This window comes from Panicum hallii, chromosome 7 (genome assembly GCF_002211085.1).
Source record: "Panicum hallii strain FIL2 chromosome 7, PHallii_v3.1, whole genome shotgun sequence".
Lineage (NCBI taxonomy): Eukaryota > Viridiplantae > Streptophyta > Magnoliopsida > Poales > Poaceae > Panicum > Panicum hallii.
This window is the reverse complement of record NC_038048.1, coordinates 39890290-39910194: the sequence shown is the minus strand read 5'-3', so window position 1 is coordinate 39910194 and position 19905 is coordinate 39890290. Positions and strand designations below refer to the sequence as shown.

Genomic DNA, 19905 nt, shown 5'->3' with positions numbered 1-19905 from the left:
CGGATAGGAAGAGGGATACACGGGGAATCCGTTTAGGGGGTAAAGAAGGGAAGGCGACGGCCGGAGGCGGCTACCGGCGGCGAGAGGCGGCGCGGATCGGGCGGCGGAGCCGGGCGGACGCGGGGAAGCCGGGGAGGGGGAGAGGAAGAGCGGCCGGTGAACCTCACCACCACGCGGTGCTTCGGGGGCGGTCAAAAGACGGCGGGCGGCAGCGGATCGACGGGGCGGCGGCGACCCGAGGCGAGGGCGGCACAGCGGCGGCGGCGGCTAGGGTTTGGGCGCGCGGCGGCGGAGCGGCTAGGGTTTAGGGGCCCGGGGGTTGGCAGCGCTTAAATAGGGGGGCCGAGGAGCGCCTGGGCGTGCGGGCCCGAGGCGGGGACGGCGCGGAGGGGCGGACCGAGCTCGGACTCGAGCTCGGGTCCGGCTCGAGCGCGGGGAAGGAGGAAGGCCTGACAGGTGGGGCCCCCTGTCAGCGCCAGGGAGAGAGAGGAGGGGGAGCGGAACGCGCGCGCGGGGCTGGGCCGTCGGGCGAGCTGCGGCCCAGAGAAGAGAGGGAGCGCACGGGGAAAGGAGGGAGGGAAGGAGCGCGGGCCTTGGGCCGCACGGGGTGGACCGGACCGAGCGGAGGGAAGAGAGAAAAGGGAAAAAGGCCGGGCTTCGCGAGGGGAGAGAGGGAGAAGGAGAGGGGACTGCGGGCCGGGCTGCAGAGGAAAGAAAGAGGAGGAGGGAGGAGAGAGGGGTGGCCAGCCGGGCTGGGCTGGGCCCAAGGGGGGAAAAGGAGAGGGAAAAGAGAGAAGATCAAACAAAATCAAAAGGGCTTTTGAATTTGAACTGAAATTTGAACTCAAATTTAATCCAAATAAACTACAACCAATAAAGCAATGCAAAGAGCATGAATGCACATGACATATATATTTTCCTATATTTATTTTTATACCTTAAGAAAATTGCTTATCAAAATTCATGTAACCCTTTAACCTATCATGCCATTCGAATTATTTTTGTACTTTGCAAAAATTAGGGTGTTACAAATCTCATTCTTAAAACAAGCCAAGTTAACTGTACCAAGTTCTTGCATTTTATGAAAAATATTGACTTGACCATCTTGCATATACATGGTTGGAGCACAATAACATTTAGTGTGGCATAAACAGTGTGAAGAAATAAAAGGTACTACATTGACAAAACCAGCATGCGCCTTGCTGAAATCGTTGAGATAGATGACCTAGCTAGGTACATTACTGTGTATTCTGCTATTAGATTAGAAACAAACAGCTTACGAATCCTTTCAGGTTCCAACAAGCCGCAACAACTCTACAAAGTTCTTGCAGTCTTGGGCAATTGGCTAATCGTCAGGAATAGGAAATGGAGGTCACTCAATGCCCGAAGCCTCACTTCGTGGTCATCCCATGGCCAGGCACCAGCCACATAATCCCATCGTCGACGTCGACGTCGCCTGCCTCCTCGCCGCGCACGGCGCGCCGGTCACCGTCATCACCACGCCCGCCAGCGCGCAGCTCGTCCAGGGCCGCGTGGAACGCGCCGGGCAAGGCTCCTCGGCGGGCATCACGGTCACCGCGATCCCGTTCCCGGCTGCGGAGGCTGGCCTCCCAGATGGCTGCGAGAGGCTCGACCACGTCCCATCGGCTGACCTCGTGCCGAGATTCTTCGACGCCGCCACGCTGTTCGGCGTGGCCGTGGCGGAGCACTGCCGATGCCTCGTGGCGCCGCACCGGCCGAACGCCATCGTCGCCGGGATATGCAACTGGGCGCACGGCGTGGCGCATGAACTCGGTGCGCCTTGTCTCATCTTCCATGGGTTCGGTGCGTTCGCCTTGCTGTGCAGTGAGTACCTGTCCACGCACAGGCCGCAAGAAGCCGTGGCGTCACCGGACGAGCCCTTCGACCTTCCAGTCCTGCCGCCTTTTGAGTGCAAGTTCGCGCGGAGGCAGCTGCCGGTGCGGTTCCAGCCCTCCCGTAATGTCAACGATGACATTTTCCTTGAGTTCCGGCAGTTCGAGATGGCCGTGGATGGCATCGTCGTGAACAGCTTCGAAGAGCTGGAGCACGACTCGGCCGCGAGCCTCGCGGCGGCCACGGGCAAGGCCGTGTTCGCCGTCGGCCCGGTCTCGCTTTGCGGCGCACCTGGCTTCCTCGACTCGCGGGCTGAATCCGATGACGCCAGGCGATGCATGGCGTGGCTGGACGCCAAGAAAGCCAAGTCCGTGCTCTACGTCAGCTTCGGCAGCACCGGGCGCATGCCACCGGCGCAGCTGATGCAGCTCGGGCTGGCCCTCGTCTCGTGCCCATGGCATGTGCTCTGGGTCATCAAGGGCGCCGACTCGCTGCCCGGCGACGTCAACGAGTGGCTACAGCACAGCACCGACGCCGACGGCCTCCCGGGGAGCCAGTGCCTCGCAGTTCGCGGGTGGGCGCCGCATGTTCCCATCCTGGAGCACCAGGCCGTCGGTGGATTTCTGACACACTGCGGCTGGGGCTCGACGCTGGAGAGCGTGGCCGCGGGCGTGCCCATGGCCACCTGGCCGTTCTTCGCCGAGCAGTTCCTGAACGAGAAGCTGATCGTTGACGTGCTGGGTGTCGGCGTGACAAAGCCCACAAAGAGCCTGCTGAACGGTGTCGGTGACGAGGCGGAGGCGGAGGTGGGAGCAGAGCAGGTGAAGAGGGCCCTGAACAAGCTGATGGACGGAGGAGCCGACGGGGAGGATAGGAGGAGCAAGGCTCAGGAGCTGAAGGCCAAGGCAAAAGCTGCGTTGGAGAACGGGGGATCATCGTATACGAACCTGGAGAAGCTGATCCACTTTGCAGCTTGAATCCAGATTAGGTTTGCGTTCGTAAATCAGTCGATTTCTGCAACTAAGTTCTTGGCTTCTTGATTGAATGAAATCGATTCAGCCTGTTTCCAAGCTTCCTTGTATAAAATCAGTATCTCTGATTATGGTACATGATCACATTTACTTTAGCAGTAGAGATTTCTTGCCAACAACATGAACAAACCATGAGGCGATTCCTTAAATAGAAAAGGGGCCTGTTTGGGCCTAGTTTTTGAAAGATTTACTTGGGCCCGGCACATTTGTTCCCGTTCCTCCCTCTGCAATCACAATCTTCTTGCGCCCTTTTGTTTCTCCACAAAGGCCCTTGTTTTGCACTGGATCCTAAACTTATTTAAGACAAAGTATTTAGTCCTCAATGTTTTTCTTGGGGAAATTAGTCCTCAAATTGATTCATTTTATCTATTTCGCACAGAACACTAGGCCCTGTCATGAAGTAAAAACGATGGACAATCTCACGATAAAAATAAAAATAGAAAAGACTAGACGAAGAATTCTTTCCCCCTCGCTCAACAACTCCTTTTGCGAGGCCACGATCCACAAATACTCTAAACAGTAAAAAAGAAGAAGGAATAAATACTCTCCCTTGAGCCTCTGCCAACAAAGTACCTAGCAACCTGAGTGAATAATCTCATCTGAACTAGCATCAACTACTCATCACTCTATGTCGTCCTCAGCCAACTACGTGAGTGAGTGGACCCCGCCACCAACACCGTCGGTCACATTCACATCGACGACAAGCTCGCGGCGGTGGAGTCCGTCCTGGGGAAGATCCCCTGGCCCGGCCCAAGCACGTGCATGGGGTCGAAGCGGGCCTTGCGGGCCACGAATCGGTCCCAGCCCGCCCCGAAGTGGTCGCGCCAGTGCGCCCGCGACCGCTGCCGGGTCAGGTACTGCTTGGCGCCGAGGCGGCGGCAGGCCTCGTCGGCCACCCGGCGGTGCTCCTCCAGGATCCCGTCGACGCAGGCGCCTCCGCACCGCGCCGGGTCCGTCGACCGCAGCACGCTGAAGACGTACGCCACGCCGTCCGGCGCCGCCGGCACCACCGCCGACGTGTTGCCGTCCCACCTGAAACGCCGCAGCAGCGAACCCGAATGGTCAGTCCGGAGCATCACATCACCGTGCCACGACCTGGCATATGGCGAGAATCAGAGCCATCAAAGACGTTCAGGGATCAGGCAGGGTCGGTGTTAATATGTTTCTAGACGTTGGAGGCGCCCTGGGACTCCTTCCTAAAATGGCAAGGAGGAGGCCGTGGCACGGTGACAGGGTGACAGGGTGGAGCCTGGCAGGATGTAAATTCGGTGTCCGGGAAAGGAAGAACAATTTTTCAGAGCCTGGATCATGGCAGCTCTGAAAGTCTTTGAGTGCGGAATCTTCAGATTTTCTTTTACTAAAGAAATAGAGCAGAGAATCTATTTGACCAGCAGAAAGGTTGGCCGCCCGTGCAAGCATCCTCTGCCGGGAGCAGAGCGGCAGCAGAGCCTGCGGACATGACAACCCTTGGCGCTGGTCTGCTAATCCCGAGTTCGGAACCTCACGAGCAGGTATGTTCAGAGTCCTTAAACACATGCTCTGTACAAGAAAAAAAAGTTGAAAGAACTATGATTTCAGAAACTAAAAGAAACAACACCGTGTATACTACAGTACTCCTCTAAGCTACAGTACCCCAGTAGCTCTTCTGCGCAGTACGCTGAGGAGTAGAGTAGCATTTTAAGATTAGGGTGTATGAGAGGGCATAGTCAGTCAGGTAGGGCTTGACCAAATGAACCATGACCTTATGACCGGGGAAGGAGGAAGAGGCCTACTCCAGGGTGCCAGGGCCACCAATGCGCCATACCGGGCACTGTCGCTGCTATTTGCGGAGACTGCACTGCACTGAATACCCACGCGAGTCGTGACTTGCTGCGCAGTTCAGAACAAGCCCATAGCCTAAGCGACTGGTAACACTGTTTTTTTTCTTTTTTGAATAAAAGGGTACTGCTGTGCGCTCAGTGCTCAACTGCTCACACTGTTTACACCACACCAGCTGCGGCAAGCGAGCGCTGCAACTTGCGAAAGGCACGTCCGCTCAGCTCGCGGAATCTCCATCTCCCTGCTGGCCGTGCCCCCCTGACCGTATATAGACAAGATAGCTGTGGAGATTTGTTCAAAAAAAAAGATAGCTGTGGCCCTGTGGAGAGCCGCCGACTCCTGTAGTCTGTAGACAGGCAAGGCCAAGACGCCTCGCGGGCTGCACTACACCACAGGCCTGCAGCTCCCGCAGCCTTGCGGTTGCAGGAGGGAAGGAAAAAAACTATAGTTTTTACTGTGCCTGATTGACTGAAGACGCAGCAGCGTAGCGTGACCCAGGCGATGCAAAGGTGCACGACGGTGAGTTGTTGATGGCTGCTGAGAAAGGAGGGGCATGAGGTGACGGCTAGCAGGGCCCCTGGCCCCTGTGACTGAGGGAGAGATGCCATGGCGTTGTCACAATTGGGCCAACATGCTGCGCCTAGGGTTGGCAACCCATTTCTGGGACGATAACAACGGGCCAAGCATCAAGACGAGGGAAAAGAAAAGCTAAGCTAGGGGTGCGTTCGTTTCCTACCTATAAACTTTAGACCCGTCGCATCAAAGAGAATCTTGTCATTTAGAAGTATTAAATAAAGTCTAATTATAAAAAATTTTGCACAGATGGATGCTAATTCGCGAGACAAATTTAATGAGCCTAATTAATCTATAATTTGTCACAGAGATGCTACAGTAATCATCCGCTAATCATGGTCTAATATACGTCATTAGATTCGTCTCACGAATTAGCCCTAGAGTTTTGCAATTAGTTTTATAATTAGACTTTATTTAATACTTCTAAATGATAAGATTCTCTTTGATATGACGGGTCTAAACTTTAGACCCTAAGAAACGAACGTACACTAAGCTAAGCCAAAAGCCTCAGGCTACTAGACTGCACTTGATGTGCAATCTGTCCCGTATACAAATCACCCAGAAAAAGGCATGCGCTTTGTTTTTTTTTATTTTTTGGAATACTTTGAGATTCCCTGCGGGTGAAAGGGCGATCACGCCACCTCATCCAAACGATTTTTTTTGTGCAGCCAAATCTTGCGAACTAATATTGTGAAAGGGACCCCTTTATATCTACCCTCGTGGCCATCAGTTTGTTAAATTGTTAGTGAATCCTCTTTGCAAGTACGAGCAACTTTTATTCATGGCTAAGCTAGCATGTTTTTCGAACGGCTAAGCTATCTTATAAGCATGCTTAATTTAGCATGGAACTAGCCGGGATTTTCTTGAGTGGATATGGGCCGCACCTGTCAGTGAGGAGCGGGTAGACGAGGACGGCCCCCTCGAAGTCCCCCCGCGTGATGACGGTGTCCATGAGCAGGTCCTTGAACCGCGCGGCGCCGTGCCTGGGCACGAACACGTTGAGCCAGGGGTGCGGGACGTCCCAGAGGCCCCGGCTCCTGAGGCTCTCCTCCTCCATCCTCACCCTGTTGAGGAAGTCGAAGTAGGCCACCTCCACGCTGTACGCGTGGGGCCTCAGAAAGCTCAGCTTCCCGGAGACCAGCTCCACGACCTGAAGAGTCAGAAAAATTCCGAGAGCCACAAGGCCGGCCAGTTCAGTGTTCAGTAATCGACAGGTGGTCCTTCTCACGGTTACTGGTGAAAGATGTTAACATGGCGTGCTGGGTGGTAGCTGCCGGGAGAAGGAGACTGACATGGTCGGCGGCGGAGTCCTGCTGCCGGAAGTCGTGCACAGCGAACTCGAGGCAGTAGTAGACCTTCTTTCCTCCTCCGCCGCCGTCGGAGCCGAAGTCCGGGGCGAAGTTGACCTCGACGGGGAAGGCGACGGAGGAGCTGAGGAGGGAGTGCTCGTTCAGGACCATGAACCCCTCCACGTAGTCCACCAGCTCCGGCATTGACACCAGGAGCTCCTGGTCCCGGGTGAAGCTCTCGAAGCTGTCGTAGAAGGCCCTCACCCATCTCACCTAATGATCCATCGATCGATCGATCAGGACCGCAACCATAGAAAATTATCGACCAGAGCTGCTTAAGATCTACGAAAGGCGTACGTGTGGATGGAGAAGATCGGTGGAGAAGCTTTACAGATTTCTATTTCTAGACTAGAGGGATGGTGTGCTTGTATACCTTGGGAGGAGCAACTTGGAGCGGAATCCTTGCCCTGGTTATGATACCGAACTGGCCGAGGCCGCCAAGGACGGCGAAGAAAAGCTCCGGGCTCCGGGTGGGTGAGCATGTCACCACCTCGCCTGTGCCTGCAACCGACGGGAGGGGCAAACAACTCAGAAACAAACGGAAAGAAACAAAGCTCACTGATCACCCGTATCCTTGCTTTCTTCTTCGTCTTCTTCTTCCACCAAACAAAAGGGAGCGAAGGAAATTGGCAGAAGCTGCATGCGCGCGCGTAGCGGGGCCGTGCTTACGGGCGCGGCGTACCTGTGACGACCTCGAGCTCCAGGACGTTGCTGATCTGCGGGCCGTGCTTGAACGCCTGCCCGCTGATGCCGCCGTTGGACAGCGTCCCGCCCACGGTGAGGTACAGGTAGTCCGTCCACGACCGCGGCGCGAGCCCGGCCCTGAGGCACTCCTCCAGGACCTCCACCCACAGCGCGCCGGCGCCCACGTCGGCGTACGCGCCGCCGTCCGCCACCTGCACGGCGCGCGGGAGGGCGCGCGTCTCCACCACAATGCCGCCGCGCGCCTGCGCCTGGCCGTGGAGCGAGTGCCCCGCGCCGCGCGCCGCCACGGCGGCCGCCGCCGCCCTCGCCCGGCTGCCCGGCCCCGCCGAGGACAGCGCGCCCAGGAGCCGCGCGATGTCGGCTGCGGACCCGGGCCGCATCACCGCGACGGGCGCCTCGGAGACCACGGCGCCGAAGTCGCGCGCCGCCGACGGCGTGGGCTCCAAGAGCGCCACGGGGCCGAACACGTCGCTCGGGCTCTGGATGAAGTTCGCGGAGGAGCAGAGCAGCAGCGCCACGATGGCGGCGTACAGGTACACCGCCTTGAGCGCCATGGCTCAGCTAGCTTCTTGCTCGATCGATACCTCGCAGCAAGCCGGGAGAGCTCAGCTCACGGGAGCAAGTGCATTTAGCGCCGGTGCTCGGCGCCGAGACGAGAGCGAAGAAGAATAGGGCGCCGTGCTGTCCTGATCGGCGATTGACGCCTTGCGACGTCTCCGTCAGGTCGATCCCTGGGTTCCCACAAGAACTGTGGACGGATGGAACAGGAAGGGAGAGGCAGCGAGAGGCGCCGGAGATAGGAGGAGTGACAGGGCTGAGGCATGAAGCTCGCAGAGGGATTCAGGGGTGCGCGTTTATATATAGCCGGTGGCATCGTCGGCTCGCCGCTGCCCCGGCCGGGCCCCGAGGATCTAATCGAAACCGGGGTCGGGGCACGGATCCACGCGGGCCCGCGCCTGCCTGCTGAGTTTTGGTGATCAAGGGATAAACACGAAACGTGTCCCTCGATCTTGGGTGATCGCCATGCAATCAGTGAAGAACGCTGTTTGTAGTGGCATTAACAAGTGGTTGAAATGTGTGGGCCCGTGTCCTTAATTTCTGCGCAGACTAGTCTCTAGTTGGCTCATGGCACAGAATCAGAGATCGACGAGGTGCGGGAAGTCTGGACCAGACAAGGGTGACCCAAGTAGTGTTTGAGCTGCCGAAGCCGACCCTCCAAGTGGGATGTTTGGTCTATGGCATGATGACTCATGAGTCATGAGTGAACCGAACTAAAATTTGGTAATGAAAAAAAAAACGATCAAGCCTATAGTGTGAGCAAAACTTTGTGTTGAGGTGCCTTAGGCCACCTCCAACGGATAGCGAGTCGCTAGCCGAAACATTATTTTACTCGGCAAACAGTCCTAAGCATCCCGCTAGCGAGGAAAATAAACGCTAGTCTTGAACGTCTTCTAATACAGCTCTCTCTCTCTATGTCTCTTTCCCAGAGCACATACCTCCATCTTTAAGGCGAGATGAGGCACCTACCAGATCTCGTCTACGGCGTGGGCGCCGGCTGAAGCTCGGCCATCGGCGGAGTGCAAGCGCGCACGCCGGCTCGATCCGCACCGGGGCGTGGCTGCCAACACAGGCGAGATGAGGCGAGGAGGCACGCGGTCGCCGAGCAGCACGGGGTGGCGTGGCCAGCAGCAGACGCAGCAGGAGGAGGAGGCGACGACGGAGCGGCAGCCCGCGCAGTCGATGGGGGCGGAGCCCAGAGGCGGCGCGCGGATAAGGATAGAAGTAAAATAATTTATCACGCGGGATCCATATTTGTTGTGCTAAAGATAAACTGTTGGAGGTCGTTGCTGTTTGTGCTCTCTTCAAGTTGAGCTGGCAGTGTACACGTCAGTTCTATAGAGTGCAGCTCGTGTATATTGTTGCGGGTGCCCTTAGCATCTCTCACCTCCACGTTCTCCGGTGATGTCACCCTCTCCATTCGAGAAGACCTTATTTTTGCGGTCCCTTTACCTTCCAAAGGGATTCATTGGCCACTCGATGTGCCACCAATACAGAAGAAGTTGAAAAAAAAAATACTCTTGGAGTTGGGTCCTACTGTTGTAACCTAGGGATACCAGAGACCATGGTGCTCTAGTAAATGCGCTCATGGGATGAGCTCTCTTTGGTCAGTGCAGTGTAAGAAAAGGTGGCTGCAAATGCCTGTCGTGCGGATTCCGGCCGTCCACGCGCTGACCACCGCTCGGCTGACGCCTCACTGCCTCAGCCTTGTGGCTGGCTCCACGCGACCATGCCACCACGGCAGGCAGCCCGATTGGCCCCCGCCCTCCCAAGAGGATGCACTTGGGATCTCCCTGTCTCCACTCCCCGGACGCCTCGGCCCGCCGGGGCTCTGTCAAGTGCGCGGCGCAGACCACTCGTGCGACGTCTGCTCCGCTTCGTCGTGGAGCTGCCTGGCTGCTGCGCTGCTGCTACCACTACCACAGTTCACAGTGCGTGTTTTTAAGGGCCGATGCTGATCGGAGAAAGTAGCAGCAGGGCGTGCATATGATCTTCCCGGCGACGAACGGAGTCGAGAGAGGATCTCCGGTCGCCGCTGCCGCTGATGCTGGCGACATTAATGGCGCATTGGCGCGCGGCGTGCTACATTTTGAACCTCAATCGAGGGATGAATGCGATGTTTCTGAATTCTGATCTGTGCCAGTATCTTCAGCGTTGGACTGCGAGCGCGGAGAGGACGAGCTCGCGATCACCGATCAAACGTAACTGGCTGGTGGTCTCCGCGGCCACGTGGGGCACTACGCAAACACGTCCGTGCGCTTCGACGCCGCCGCCGGGCGCCGGCTGGCTTCTCGATCGCCCCGGCAGGTGGTGCCGTGACCAGCCAGGGGCGCACGCGCGCCTCGGCAGCTACCAGCGAGGGCGGAGGGCGGGGTTCGTCCCTGGACCTGGAGCGCTCGGAGTCGCCGCGCGCCATGATAGCAGCTAGCTAGCCCTGGCCGCGTGGGGCTAGCGTATACGAGCGCCCCGACCGGTGCGACACCAGCGGACCAGCCTCGCGATCGATCCGTGGGCACGTCTCGTCTCGTACGGCGCTCGCATACATACCGCGCCCGCTGCCGCGTGCACCGTCGTGTTGCATGCGGCGCGGCCCGTGCTGCCGTGCCCAAGCAAGGCATCGGATACACACGGCGCCGGAAACGGATACGGTCGAGAGCCCCAAGTGCTGTGTCGTCTCGCGCCTTGCCTTGCCAGCAGGTAGACCGGGATCACGACGGCGCGCGCGCGAGATGATCCAGGCACAAGTGGTCGCGTGCGAATCTGTTCCGTTGTACTGTACTGTATCCGTGGCACCCCGCGGTGGTGGTCGAAACGAAGGCGAGCGCACGGGACGGCCATTCGTTCTAGTACTAGCTCGATCGCTAGCTAGGTGTAGGCTACGCTAGCTAGCTGCTGCTCGCGGCCGGCGTCGCCGGTGGGCCGACGTGAGGCGTCCAAAATCCGCACGTGGTTTACACGCTCACACGCCGGCCGCTGCTGCTTGGCGCCGTGCGGGGCGCTAGCTAGCTAGCTAGCGTCCGAATCCCACGAGATCCCGGTGATTGGACCCGCTCCTGTGCGAGCAGGCATTCATGAGCTCCAGCGCCGGACCGCGACCTCGCCGGCCTGGGCGTGACGTGTGACGGCGAGCTTTGACCGTTTATCGTTTTCGTGTCTTCCCCCGCCGTCGTGCTCGTGTGCACACAGAAAAAACAACGTGACCCCAACACGAAATATGGTAGCACACCACACAGCATGCCCCTTAGTCATGTATTGTAATATCCTTCGCAGACGACATGAGCCAAGAATAAGCAACGACCGGGACAGAATTTAACTCGAAGTTGCTGTTTCATGGGCTTGTGAGCATCGTGGAAAAACACAGCTCTAGCGACACCTCGATGCTCCACTTCCATTTCCCCTCTCCTCGTGCTGTGGCCACAGGATGCTCGTTCTTGGCGCATGTTTTTCTTCTTCTTTTTTTGCATCGTGCCTTATTACAAACTCTTTCTACTACCTTAAATACAAAGATACGCAATCTTCTCGCATATTCGACAGTAAATATTGTGGTCATGGGGATCCATCGAATTCATCGTGTCGTTCTGGTGTCACTACAATTTTCTCTGGTCCTTTTGAGTCTCCACCACAAGCTAGCACCTCAGTCATGTGCCACTAGCCCTTAATCCACATGTTTTTCTCTGTCTTTCATCTTCTCCGATCCACCAAACTCAAAAATAAGGAAAGATCCAATAGAAATTCTCCCAGTCTTATAGATGAAAGGCCATGATTCCATTCGTTTCTTCTTGCTCCAAGGGGTTGATTCTTGGACCTTGGATATATATTTTTTTGAAATATTTAATTTTTACTATTATGGGCTCTTTTTATGGGACTACTTACTAGTACGATTGTCCTATCTCGTCCACTTGAGCTGACCTGCAGAGCGGCATAGGTAGCCACAATGAGTTTGTTCCTATCCACTAGAAAAATAATGACTTATTCCATCAAGCTACAGGCATTAAAAATGCTACTACAAAAATGCATCCTCATCAGCTCAAAGTTTGTACGGTGATCAGCATAGGATCTGCATAAACCGCCATTGTCGAGGAACAGCCGCAGCGGTGGCTTACCCTTTTGGCAGGACATGGCCCCCAAAAAGCTGGATCCTGAACTTATTTTTTGAGGTATGGGACCCAAGGAGATCCTGGCCACGGTAGTCCAGGTCTCTGAGCGGACAAGACTACAAGAGAGGCGATCAACTTGTATGCATAGCCTGTAGGCTGTAGCTGCCCTACGCCTTGGTCCTCGTCGTATTCGCTGCTCTCGCTTCTGTGCCTGCCCAAGCTGTAGCTGCCCGCGCAGACGCGAACAAAACGCTGGATACACGGCAAATCTTCAGCCCAGAGCGATCTTGCAAGTTGGCGGTGCGAGCACGGCCCCCTCATCACCTCTTTCTGGCTCTCTCCATGTCTTCCTTGAGTCCTTGCCTCGATTGATTGCTGAAGACAAGATGACCAACCTACTCCGGTGGGCCCGCGCCCGCACGGACGGCGATCCGGTATGAACGCCCGGCGGTCGGCGGAGCTCTCTCTCCTCGGCAAGTCGGCGGTCGGCGCGTGCGTCAAGTTGGCTGTTTTGATGGCTCCCCTCACTCTAGCGGTCTAGCCAGCAGCCACGAGCACGATGTAGGCACGCACACACTGCGCTGTACCTGTACTCACAGCCTGTGAAGTCTCGGCCCCTCGCACCGTACCGTATCAACAGGCTCGATCAGGCCATGCTGCACAGGGCGGCGGGCGCGCAACATCATATCCCCGCACAGTGCCGACCGACGACTGCTGCTCCGGTCCGTACGTGCACGCACGAGCGGCGAATTGAAGCGAAGCGACGGCACACGGAGCGGGCACCGTAGCGAGCCCCTTCGCGTCGGATCTGGCGCCCCAGTCCGGACGGCAGACACATCCGCCCGTGCGGTGCGCTCAAGATCCGCCAAGAGATCAGAGGAAATCTAGACACGGGATCTCACGTAGTCACATGCAAGGAGGATACGCAGGCAGCAGCCACCGCTCGGCGGCAGTCTCGATCACCTACGCCTACATGGTCGTTCACTCGACGTTCACATCTGCCCGCACGGCCGCACCACACAGCATGCATGTCTCCGAACTGGTACGGCGCCAGTCCTAGCTCTCTGCCATTGTCTTAGTTTTACGTGACATGCAGTACAAAGCAAGCTGGTGGCCAGCAGGGTGCATGGCTGCTAGATTTCTTGGTCCGGTTGGCATGCATGGAGAGCGAGGCCGGCGGCCATCAGAGCCAGCCAGGTCAATGACCTCGCTGACGACGATACCGCGTTCGCTGGGGATGGCACCTGTTGTTGCATCGTCGTCGCAGGCTGTCACCTCGCTAGCCGCTTGTTTGCCCGCTGGACAACCGCCCGCAGGATTCCATGAACCTCGATCTGGCGCTAGCACAGCAAGCAGACATGCGCCCATGGGGCTCGCGATCTCGGCGCGGGGATTGGGCCGGCATCCCTGCCTGCGGACTCTGGACCCACGAGTTGGTAGAAGCCGCCGAGTTTAGTGGGGTGCGCAAGACAAAGGCGCCCATGTTCATGGCGCCGCATTGGCCCATCTCTGCGTCGTCTCTCGCGTCCACACTACAAGTTATATGTATGTATATGCTGATGAGCTCATGCTATGCTGGAAGGTCGATGGCGTAGTGTATCGTCACCCTGATGTTGATCCGCGCCATTGTTGTGGCGTAGGATGATCTAGATGGTAGACAAAAAATGTATAATCGATCCAGATGACAGATCTCGTTAGGTCACTAGTCCAATTCTGCCTTATTCAGGGACCAACAATAATTGCCCAACTAATGACCTATAATTCCAACAAAACTAGGCTTTCATACTTCACCCATGATGTTAGCCCAAGAATATTAGTATAAGACCGTCATACAAATTTTCTCATTTGTGAACAGTGACAGGACATATCAGGTTAGAGAAAAAGAAACAACAAGTTGCATAAAGTCAAGAGAAAACGATAAGTGTCTCAAGGGAGAAAAGATGCTACCAACGAAAAGCAATTGCAAATTGCGAGCGTTTGCGGATGCGTAGAAGTCGTCTAAAGAAGCTCCTACAATGTGGACAGAGGGTTGCAACATCCTTTATTTCGGATGTCAGAAAATAGAGAAGAGTGATAGTGTGATATTGATGCTATTGTCACCTGCGGCTGGGATGACATCACCGTATCCAATAGTTTTTTGTAACTGACAAGTACATATCCAGTATCCAGTGTGATAGGTACAATAAATCAGCCAGACGACAGAACCCTTTTATATTTGTTAGAGGGCTTCAATATAATCGGTGAGTTCACGATCACCTTTCCAACCTAGCTAGTGCTCCAAGCTCTCACCAGCTTTTAGTCACTTTCAACTAGAGATTTCTTCTGCAGTTTCAAGTGGAGGTTAGCGCTTTCAAGTACAGACCGGCGGCTAAACGCCTTCAGCTGATCAAGACTAGCCACTTGCAACTCTAAGAATAAAAGGAACTTTTTGAACCCAGAGTTAAACAAATTATGGATCACATTCAATGGATAAGTCCATTCTGGATCGGAAGTGGGGTTCGATAACGTGGCGGCAATTCCTAACTACCGGGGAGCTTTAAGTTTGCTACTAAGGAACTTGCACCTCGTTTTCTAGAGAACTATGGCCATGTTGGCCCTCTTGGCCCACTCGCGAGAATGCTAGCCGGACCAAGAAAAAGGCTGCCCCCCTTGATGTTTCAAACACAAGAAGCCCAGAGTTTCCAGCCAGATAAATTGAAGCCTACTAAGGCCCATTAGTCCCAGTATATTATTTTTTTGTATTTTGGCCCATTTCTCAATTGTGCATGTGTGTACCCAGGTGCTCGATCGCTGCCTGGCAATGGGAACCTGGACACGGTGAGCTGCTTAGAACCCCGGTGACCCTGAATTGTTGACTTTTATCATGTTTGCCCCGTGTCAGGTGTCAGGATGGTTGATGGGCGCAAGAATCCTAGTACATCTTCAATTCCAGCCGCTTCGAAGTGCCCTCTTCCCTCATGTTACGCTGGACATGCCCCTGGTGCCTCCCATCATTCTCCTACGCTTTCTCCGCGCCATGATTAGGCTTTTCCTTCCCTGTGTACCGCCCTGCTTCCGTGCATGTCTGCCATGGGCTCGAGCTCCTTTGCGCCCGGGGTGGCCGGGAGCGACGAGGCCGATGCCAGTTGCCAAGCCAGCCAGTCCCGCCCGCCCAATGGGGTCGCGCGGCAGTGCCCAAATTGCTCGGGCGCCGCCCACCACGGCGCACAGGAAAGAAAGGCATCTCGCGACTCCACGCGCCTATGATCGCCGCCTGGAATCCACCGCGGCGTGTGGTCTCTGTTCTCCGGACCTGCACGACGAGCACCAACTGGCCTCGAACGCCTAGGGCTCCAGGGAATCAGCCTCGGTTTCCCGGATAAGCGCAAGAGCTCTCTGTTATTCGTTGGGGAGGAAGAGAATACAGCACGGCGATACCGCCCCCTCTCCTGACGGATAAACACCGCAACGGAATCGATCTCGCGGCCCTCCTTTACGCAGATATGGAATCGGCAGAGCTCCCGCCTCGGCGGATCGGATCCATGCCGGTTGCCGGCCTCACCTCACCCGTACCATCATCCGTAGCTGCAGGGGGCACAGCACCGGGGGGACTTGACAGCGGCGGCGAGCAAGTTGCCGGGGCCGGGGAGGAAGGCCGGCCAGGGCCATCCATAGTTGCGGGAGCACCAGCGCCACTGCCGCCTGCCGGGGGAAGAGAATAGTATCCGGGTGGCCTCTTGGAATCTCCGCGCCCGGAGTGGATTCTGTCACGGTGGCACCCGCGCCCAACCTCCTCCAAGGAATCTGACGTGCTCGGAGGCCGGAGGAGGCGGCGGCCCCGCGGCTTTTGGGTTGGTTTTGACTCTTGGAGGGATCCGAGCGGAAGAGCCGTTAGATTCCGCGGCAAGTTGGTTGGTTCCATCCGTCGAGTTGCTCTGCGTCTTTTTGGCGGTGGGCCGGACCGAATAAAGCGGCCGGATCCTGGCCGGCTTTAGGCGTCGGATCGTGGCTCCCTCCTGCTCCCTCTTTTCCAGTCTTGGCTCGCTTCCCTCACCGCTCCGGTTCGTCCCGGCTGGATAAAGCCAGCGAGCCGCCTGGTATAATATCTGCCGCCGGCCTCTCAGGGGGCCTCGACGTGCCAAAGCGATTTTCCTCTCTCTGTTTTTTTTTTCCTTTTCTCGCTCGGTGTTGCATTGGCTACGGCCTATGGCTAGTGCTGTGCTTTGCTTTGCGCGTAAGGTATAGTGTGCTTCCGGCCTGCCGCCGGCGACCTGACTCGTGGCTACCCCGCTCGGGGGGGATCGACCAGTCGCCGTCCGGCCCCTGCCCGGCTTGGTGGCACAGGGGCGGCGACGCTGATCGCTGATGCAGCCTCCACTAGCGACTAGTCTGCAACTACATTGCCGGCTGCAGCGGCCTCCTCTCCTCCGGGCACGCGTGGATCATCGTCATCTGACGCGTGCTGCGAACGACGGCGCGGGTCGAACGAGAATGGAAACGTCGTGGCCGACGGCGAGCCGTGCTCTTCGCTTCTTGGGTCGATGCGTGCGCGGCGGCACCGAGGGTGGCGACGGCGCCTCGCGAATTGGAAGCGACCTGTGTGTGGGTGGATGCGCGGAAAGGAACGGCACGCTGCGCACACGCGCGTGCCGGCTTAGTCGTGCGATGGGCTGATGGGCCGTCTCGCCAATTTCGGGATGGGGAGCGGGGCTTTTGTGGGCCCGGGCTCCCACCTCGGAGGGGGAGGCGGGGGAGGGAAGGGGACCACCCGGAAAAAAGGGGCGGGCCGAAACAATGCTGGGCCAGGGCTACTGCCAGTAGTCTACTGCACCTTTCAGTCACTGCGCTGGCGAGTGTCGTGCCTTGTGCTGCACTGCTGCTGCTCTGCTTGGTTAGTGACCACCAGCGCTGCATTGCAATTCCGGCGAGTTGAGTGGGGGCCCGCCGCAGTTTAATATGCTCCCGTACGTTTCACACGATCGCCGAATGAGATCGCAGGGACCGGATTTTTTTTTTAGTGGGGGGGGGGGGGGGGTGGGAACCGGGAGCAAAGGAAGTAGTAGCAAATAAAAAGAAAGAGAACCTGCTTACCTGCACATGGTGACCCGTCCGGCGGAGGAAAAGAGGAGAAACAGAGGTAGTCCAAGCGCTTTCAGCCGGAGCTGAAGAAGATTCTGCGCGAAAGTCAATCCGGCACTCAGCTACTGCACATTAGGCAGGAGCATATATTTTGAATTTTTGCGTTCCGGCTCGAGCATCTGTAACTCCGAGAGAGGCAGACAGCAGCAGCGTGACCTCACTGCAGAAACTTGAGACATACAGTACCCCTGGGAGTTTGGGACAAACACGACGTGTTCCGGCTCGGACCATAAGGGGAAAAAAAAGGCGGAGAAGACCGGATCCCGGTGACACGTGACAGCGCCGCGCGCCATGTGTCACGGGCCATGCACCAACGTTTAACACGTTGGCCTCGCCTCGCCTGAGATCTGCAGCCGCCAACGGCCAGGTCGCTGCCATAAAAGCCAGGCCTCCTCCTGTGGAGCCTATCCATATATTCATCGATCCATGGCGCATTCGTTTCAAAAAAGAAAAAACATATATCCATGGCGCAACGCAACCTGCCAGCCACGGGCGAAGGCTTAGCTTGTTCGTAGCACTAATGATTCTTTACCGGCCACCGGCGCGCCAGCTGGGACCGCCCGGCCGGCGCGCGACGCGGTGCCGTGCACCGAACCTCCAGAAAAAAAGAAAAAGGAAAAGGTGGTCATGGGCATGGCACGGAATGGAACGCCCGGCCGCGCGCGCCGCCCGGCGGTTGGTGTACGGGCCCCGGTGTCGATCGGTGATCCAATCAATACCCGCCCACCGCCCGGAACGAGGCGGAACACGGTGGGACGATCCCCCTCGCCGTCTCCTCAGCCGCCGGCGCGCTCGCGACCAATTTATTGGCAGGAACGGGCTCGGCATGCGGATTCCAGACAGGGCAACGGCCCTAGCGCGAATGCAGGGAGACGGGCGGACGAGCTGCCCAGATTCCGGGGGCCACGGGTTCGGGCTTTGACACGTGCCGACGGAACGCGAACCAGATCCTCCCAGCAAAAAATCTAAACCAGGCTGCAGATTCATGTTTCCATATATTCATTTTCGAAAAAAATTAAATATTCTACTACTACTAGCCACTTACTCTGACGCACTCGATTGCTCCACCGAACTGATTCCACGCACGGTCCCATGGGCCGGGCCTTTGCCTGACATGACACGGCTAGCTAGACTTTTGGTTACGGGGAGCATCTCTCGCAAACCCCCCGTCCGTGGGATCTCTGGGGGCTCCGCTCGCGGACGGCCGGGATCGACCGCAGTGAATCTTCGCGCGCCTGCGGGTGGGCCCGGCCCAGATTCCGCCTGCAGGAGGGTCATTGGAGCTGCTGAGTCACGCCCAAATAGCGAGCTTGCCTTTACATGCGATCTTAAGTTTGGTTCCCGGAAAAATTAGTAGGATCCGATTCCAACCCCACGTTCAGATCAAAAGGGAGGTTCCACGGGAGAATGGAACGGCCACTCAGTCTCAGGTTGCACTAGAAAAACAACAAAAGGGATTTTTTTTATTTATAAAAAAAGGGGCATGCAAATTTTAGGTTGGGTCACTGCCTCACTGGAGAAGAAAGGGCATGCAGATTTAGGAAGGGAAAGAGAGGGCTGGTAGCTCCAAGACCTCACCACCCTTTCATCATCACTATTAAAAATAAAAAAAACTACTTTTAGCTAATAGTTAAAGCCTTTTTGGAGATATGGGTCCATCTTCCACTCCCAAGGTATCTGATATGGCACATGTAGGGGTTACACTATTATCCCATATTTCTTTTTTGGCGGAAGAAAACAAGTCGCTGATATCTTTGGACCAAGCTGAGAGAATTGGATTCTAGAGGGTGTGGCAGACCAATGTATCCAACAGTTACTGGTGCCTGACCAAAGTCTGGAAAAGCTGAAGCAACAATCAGAACGGGCTCTAGATGTTATTAATGCAAACCGCCGGATCATCCAGGTTTCATTGAGTTTCATGTCTTTTTTTTTGCCCCCTTCATATTTTCTTGTGTCCTCTCTCTCCCTCCTAGTAGAATCCATACATTTGCCATGTATATTCTCTCCTTAGGACGTCGGTGTTAACTGTATTGTGGAAAAAACAGAAGCGCCTTCATGGTCGGGAAACCATAATTGCATGGTTCAACGTTTCAATACAGCCCCCCCACAAATCTTTTAGTGATACTTATTTCTACATGTAAGATTTGTTTTCTAGTTCGTTGTCATTCATTTGAAAGTTTCATTCCATAACTGAAAATTTACGGGTTGAGTGGGAAGTTACAAAATACTAATTGCGCAAATCCTAGAGCTACCAAACGGGAGGAGCATGTATAAGTCTAGTTGAATTTGCCCCTCAGAAGAGGAAATTCTATTCGCACAAGAAATTAACTAGAAAGTAAGAGGACATGATTTTTTATGGAATGAACGTCCTGTTGCAAATTGTCTTTCGATAAATCCTGGAGTTACGAAGAAGGAGGGGGCTTGTTTTAATTATAGTTGAAATTTGTCTAAAAGAGGAATTTGGGTTCACACAAGAACATAAGCTACCAACTCGGAGGAGTACTAATACGGATAGCATGATCATCAATTAAATTAATACTTCCTCGCAACTTTTCCTTTTTAAGAAAAGCAGTACAAATGTACTGACCAACTACCACATTACATCGAAAAGATTTAGCAGCCCAATGTGTATATTGTTGCTTCTTAGTTTTGCATTCACCTTATATATTTTTTTAGAATTCACCTTTTATGCTCTTGGTTGGACGTAACACCGGATTATGAAAACGAACAGATAAGAACCGCAATACAACTTTGTCAGGCTGAGCCGAAAAGTCCAAAAACTGAGAAAAAAAGGTTGGGTTT

At 55.7% G+C, this 19905-nt stretch overlaps 1 protein-coding gene and 1 pseudogene across 4 annotated transcripts; one reads left to right on the top strand and one right to left on the bottom strand.

Moving 5' to 3' along the window:
* The first annotated feature begins 1250 nt into the window (after nucleotides 1-1250).
* Nucleotides 1251-3069, top strand: LOC112899825 (annotated as a pseudogene).
* On the bottom strand, nucleotides 2975-8359 carry LOC112899822 (cytokinin dehydrogenase 8-like). 4 transcript variants are annotated; one of them, XM_025968435.1, is made up of 5 exons: nucleotides 7308-8358; nucleotides 6999-7126; nucleotides 6569-6838; nucleotides 6161-6426; nucleotides 2975-3173 (listed from the first exon to the last, which is right to left on the bottom strand). In XM_025968435.1, the coding sequence occupies exons 1-5, from the start codon at nucleotides 7882-7884 to the stop codon at nucleotides 3116-3118; spliced, it is 1299 nt and encodes a 432-aa protein (XP_025824220.1). In that variant the 5' UTR covers nucleotides 7885-8358; the 3' UTR covers nucleotides 2975-3115. The 4 variants fall into 4 exon arrangements, with proteins under 4 accessions (XP_025824220.1, XP_025824218.1, XP_025824219.1 ...); XM_025968433.1 differs by lacking the exon at nucleotides 2975-3173 and adding an exon at nucleotides 3282-3917 and having other exon boundaries at nucleotides 7308-8359; XM_025968434.1 differs by lacking the exon at nucleotides 2975-3173 and adding an exon at nucleotides 3927-5116 and having other exon boundaries at nucleotides 7308-8359.
* Between the last annotated feature and the right edge of the window lie 11546 nt (nucleotides 8360-19905).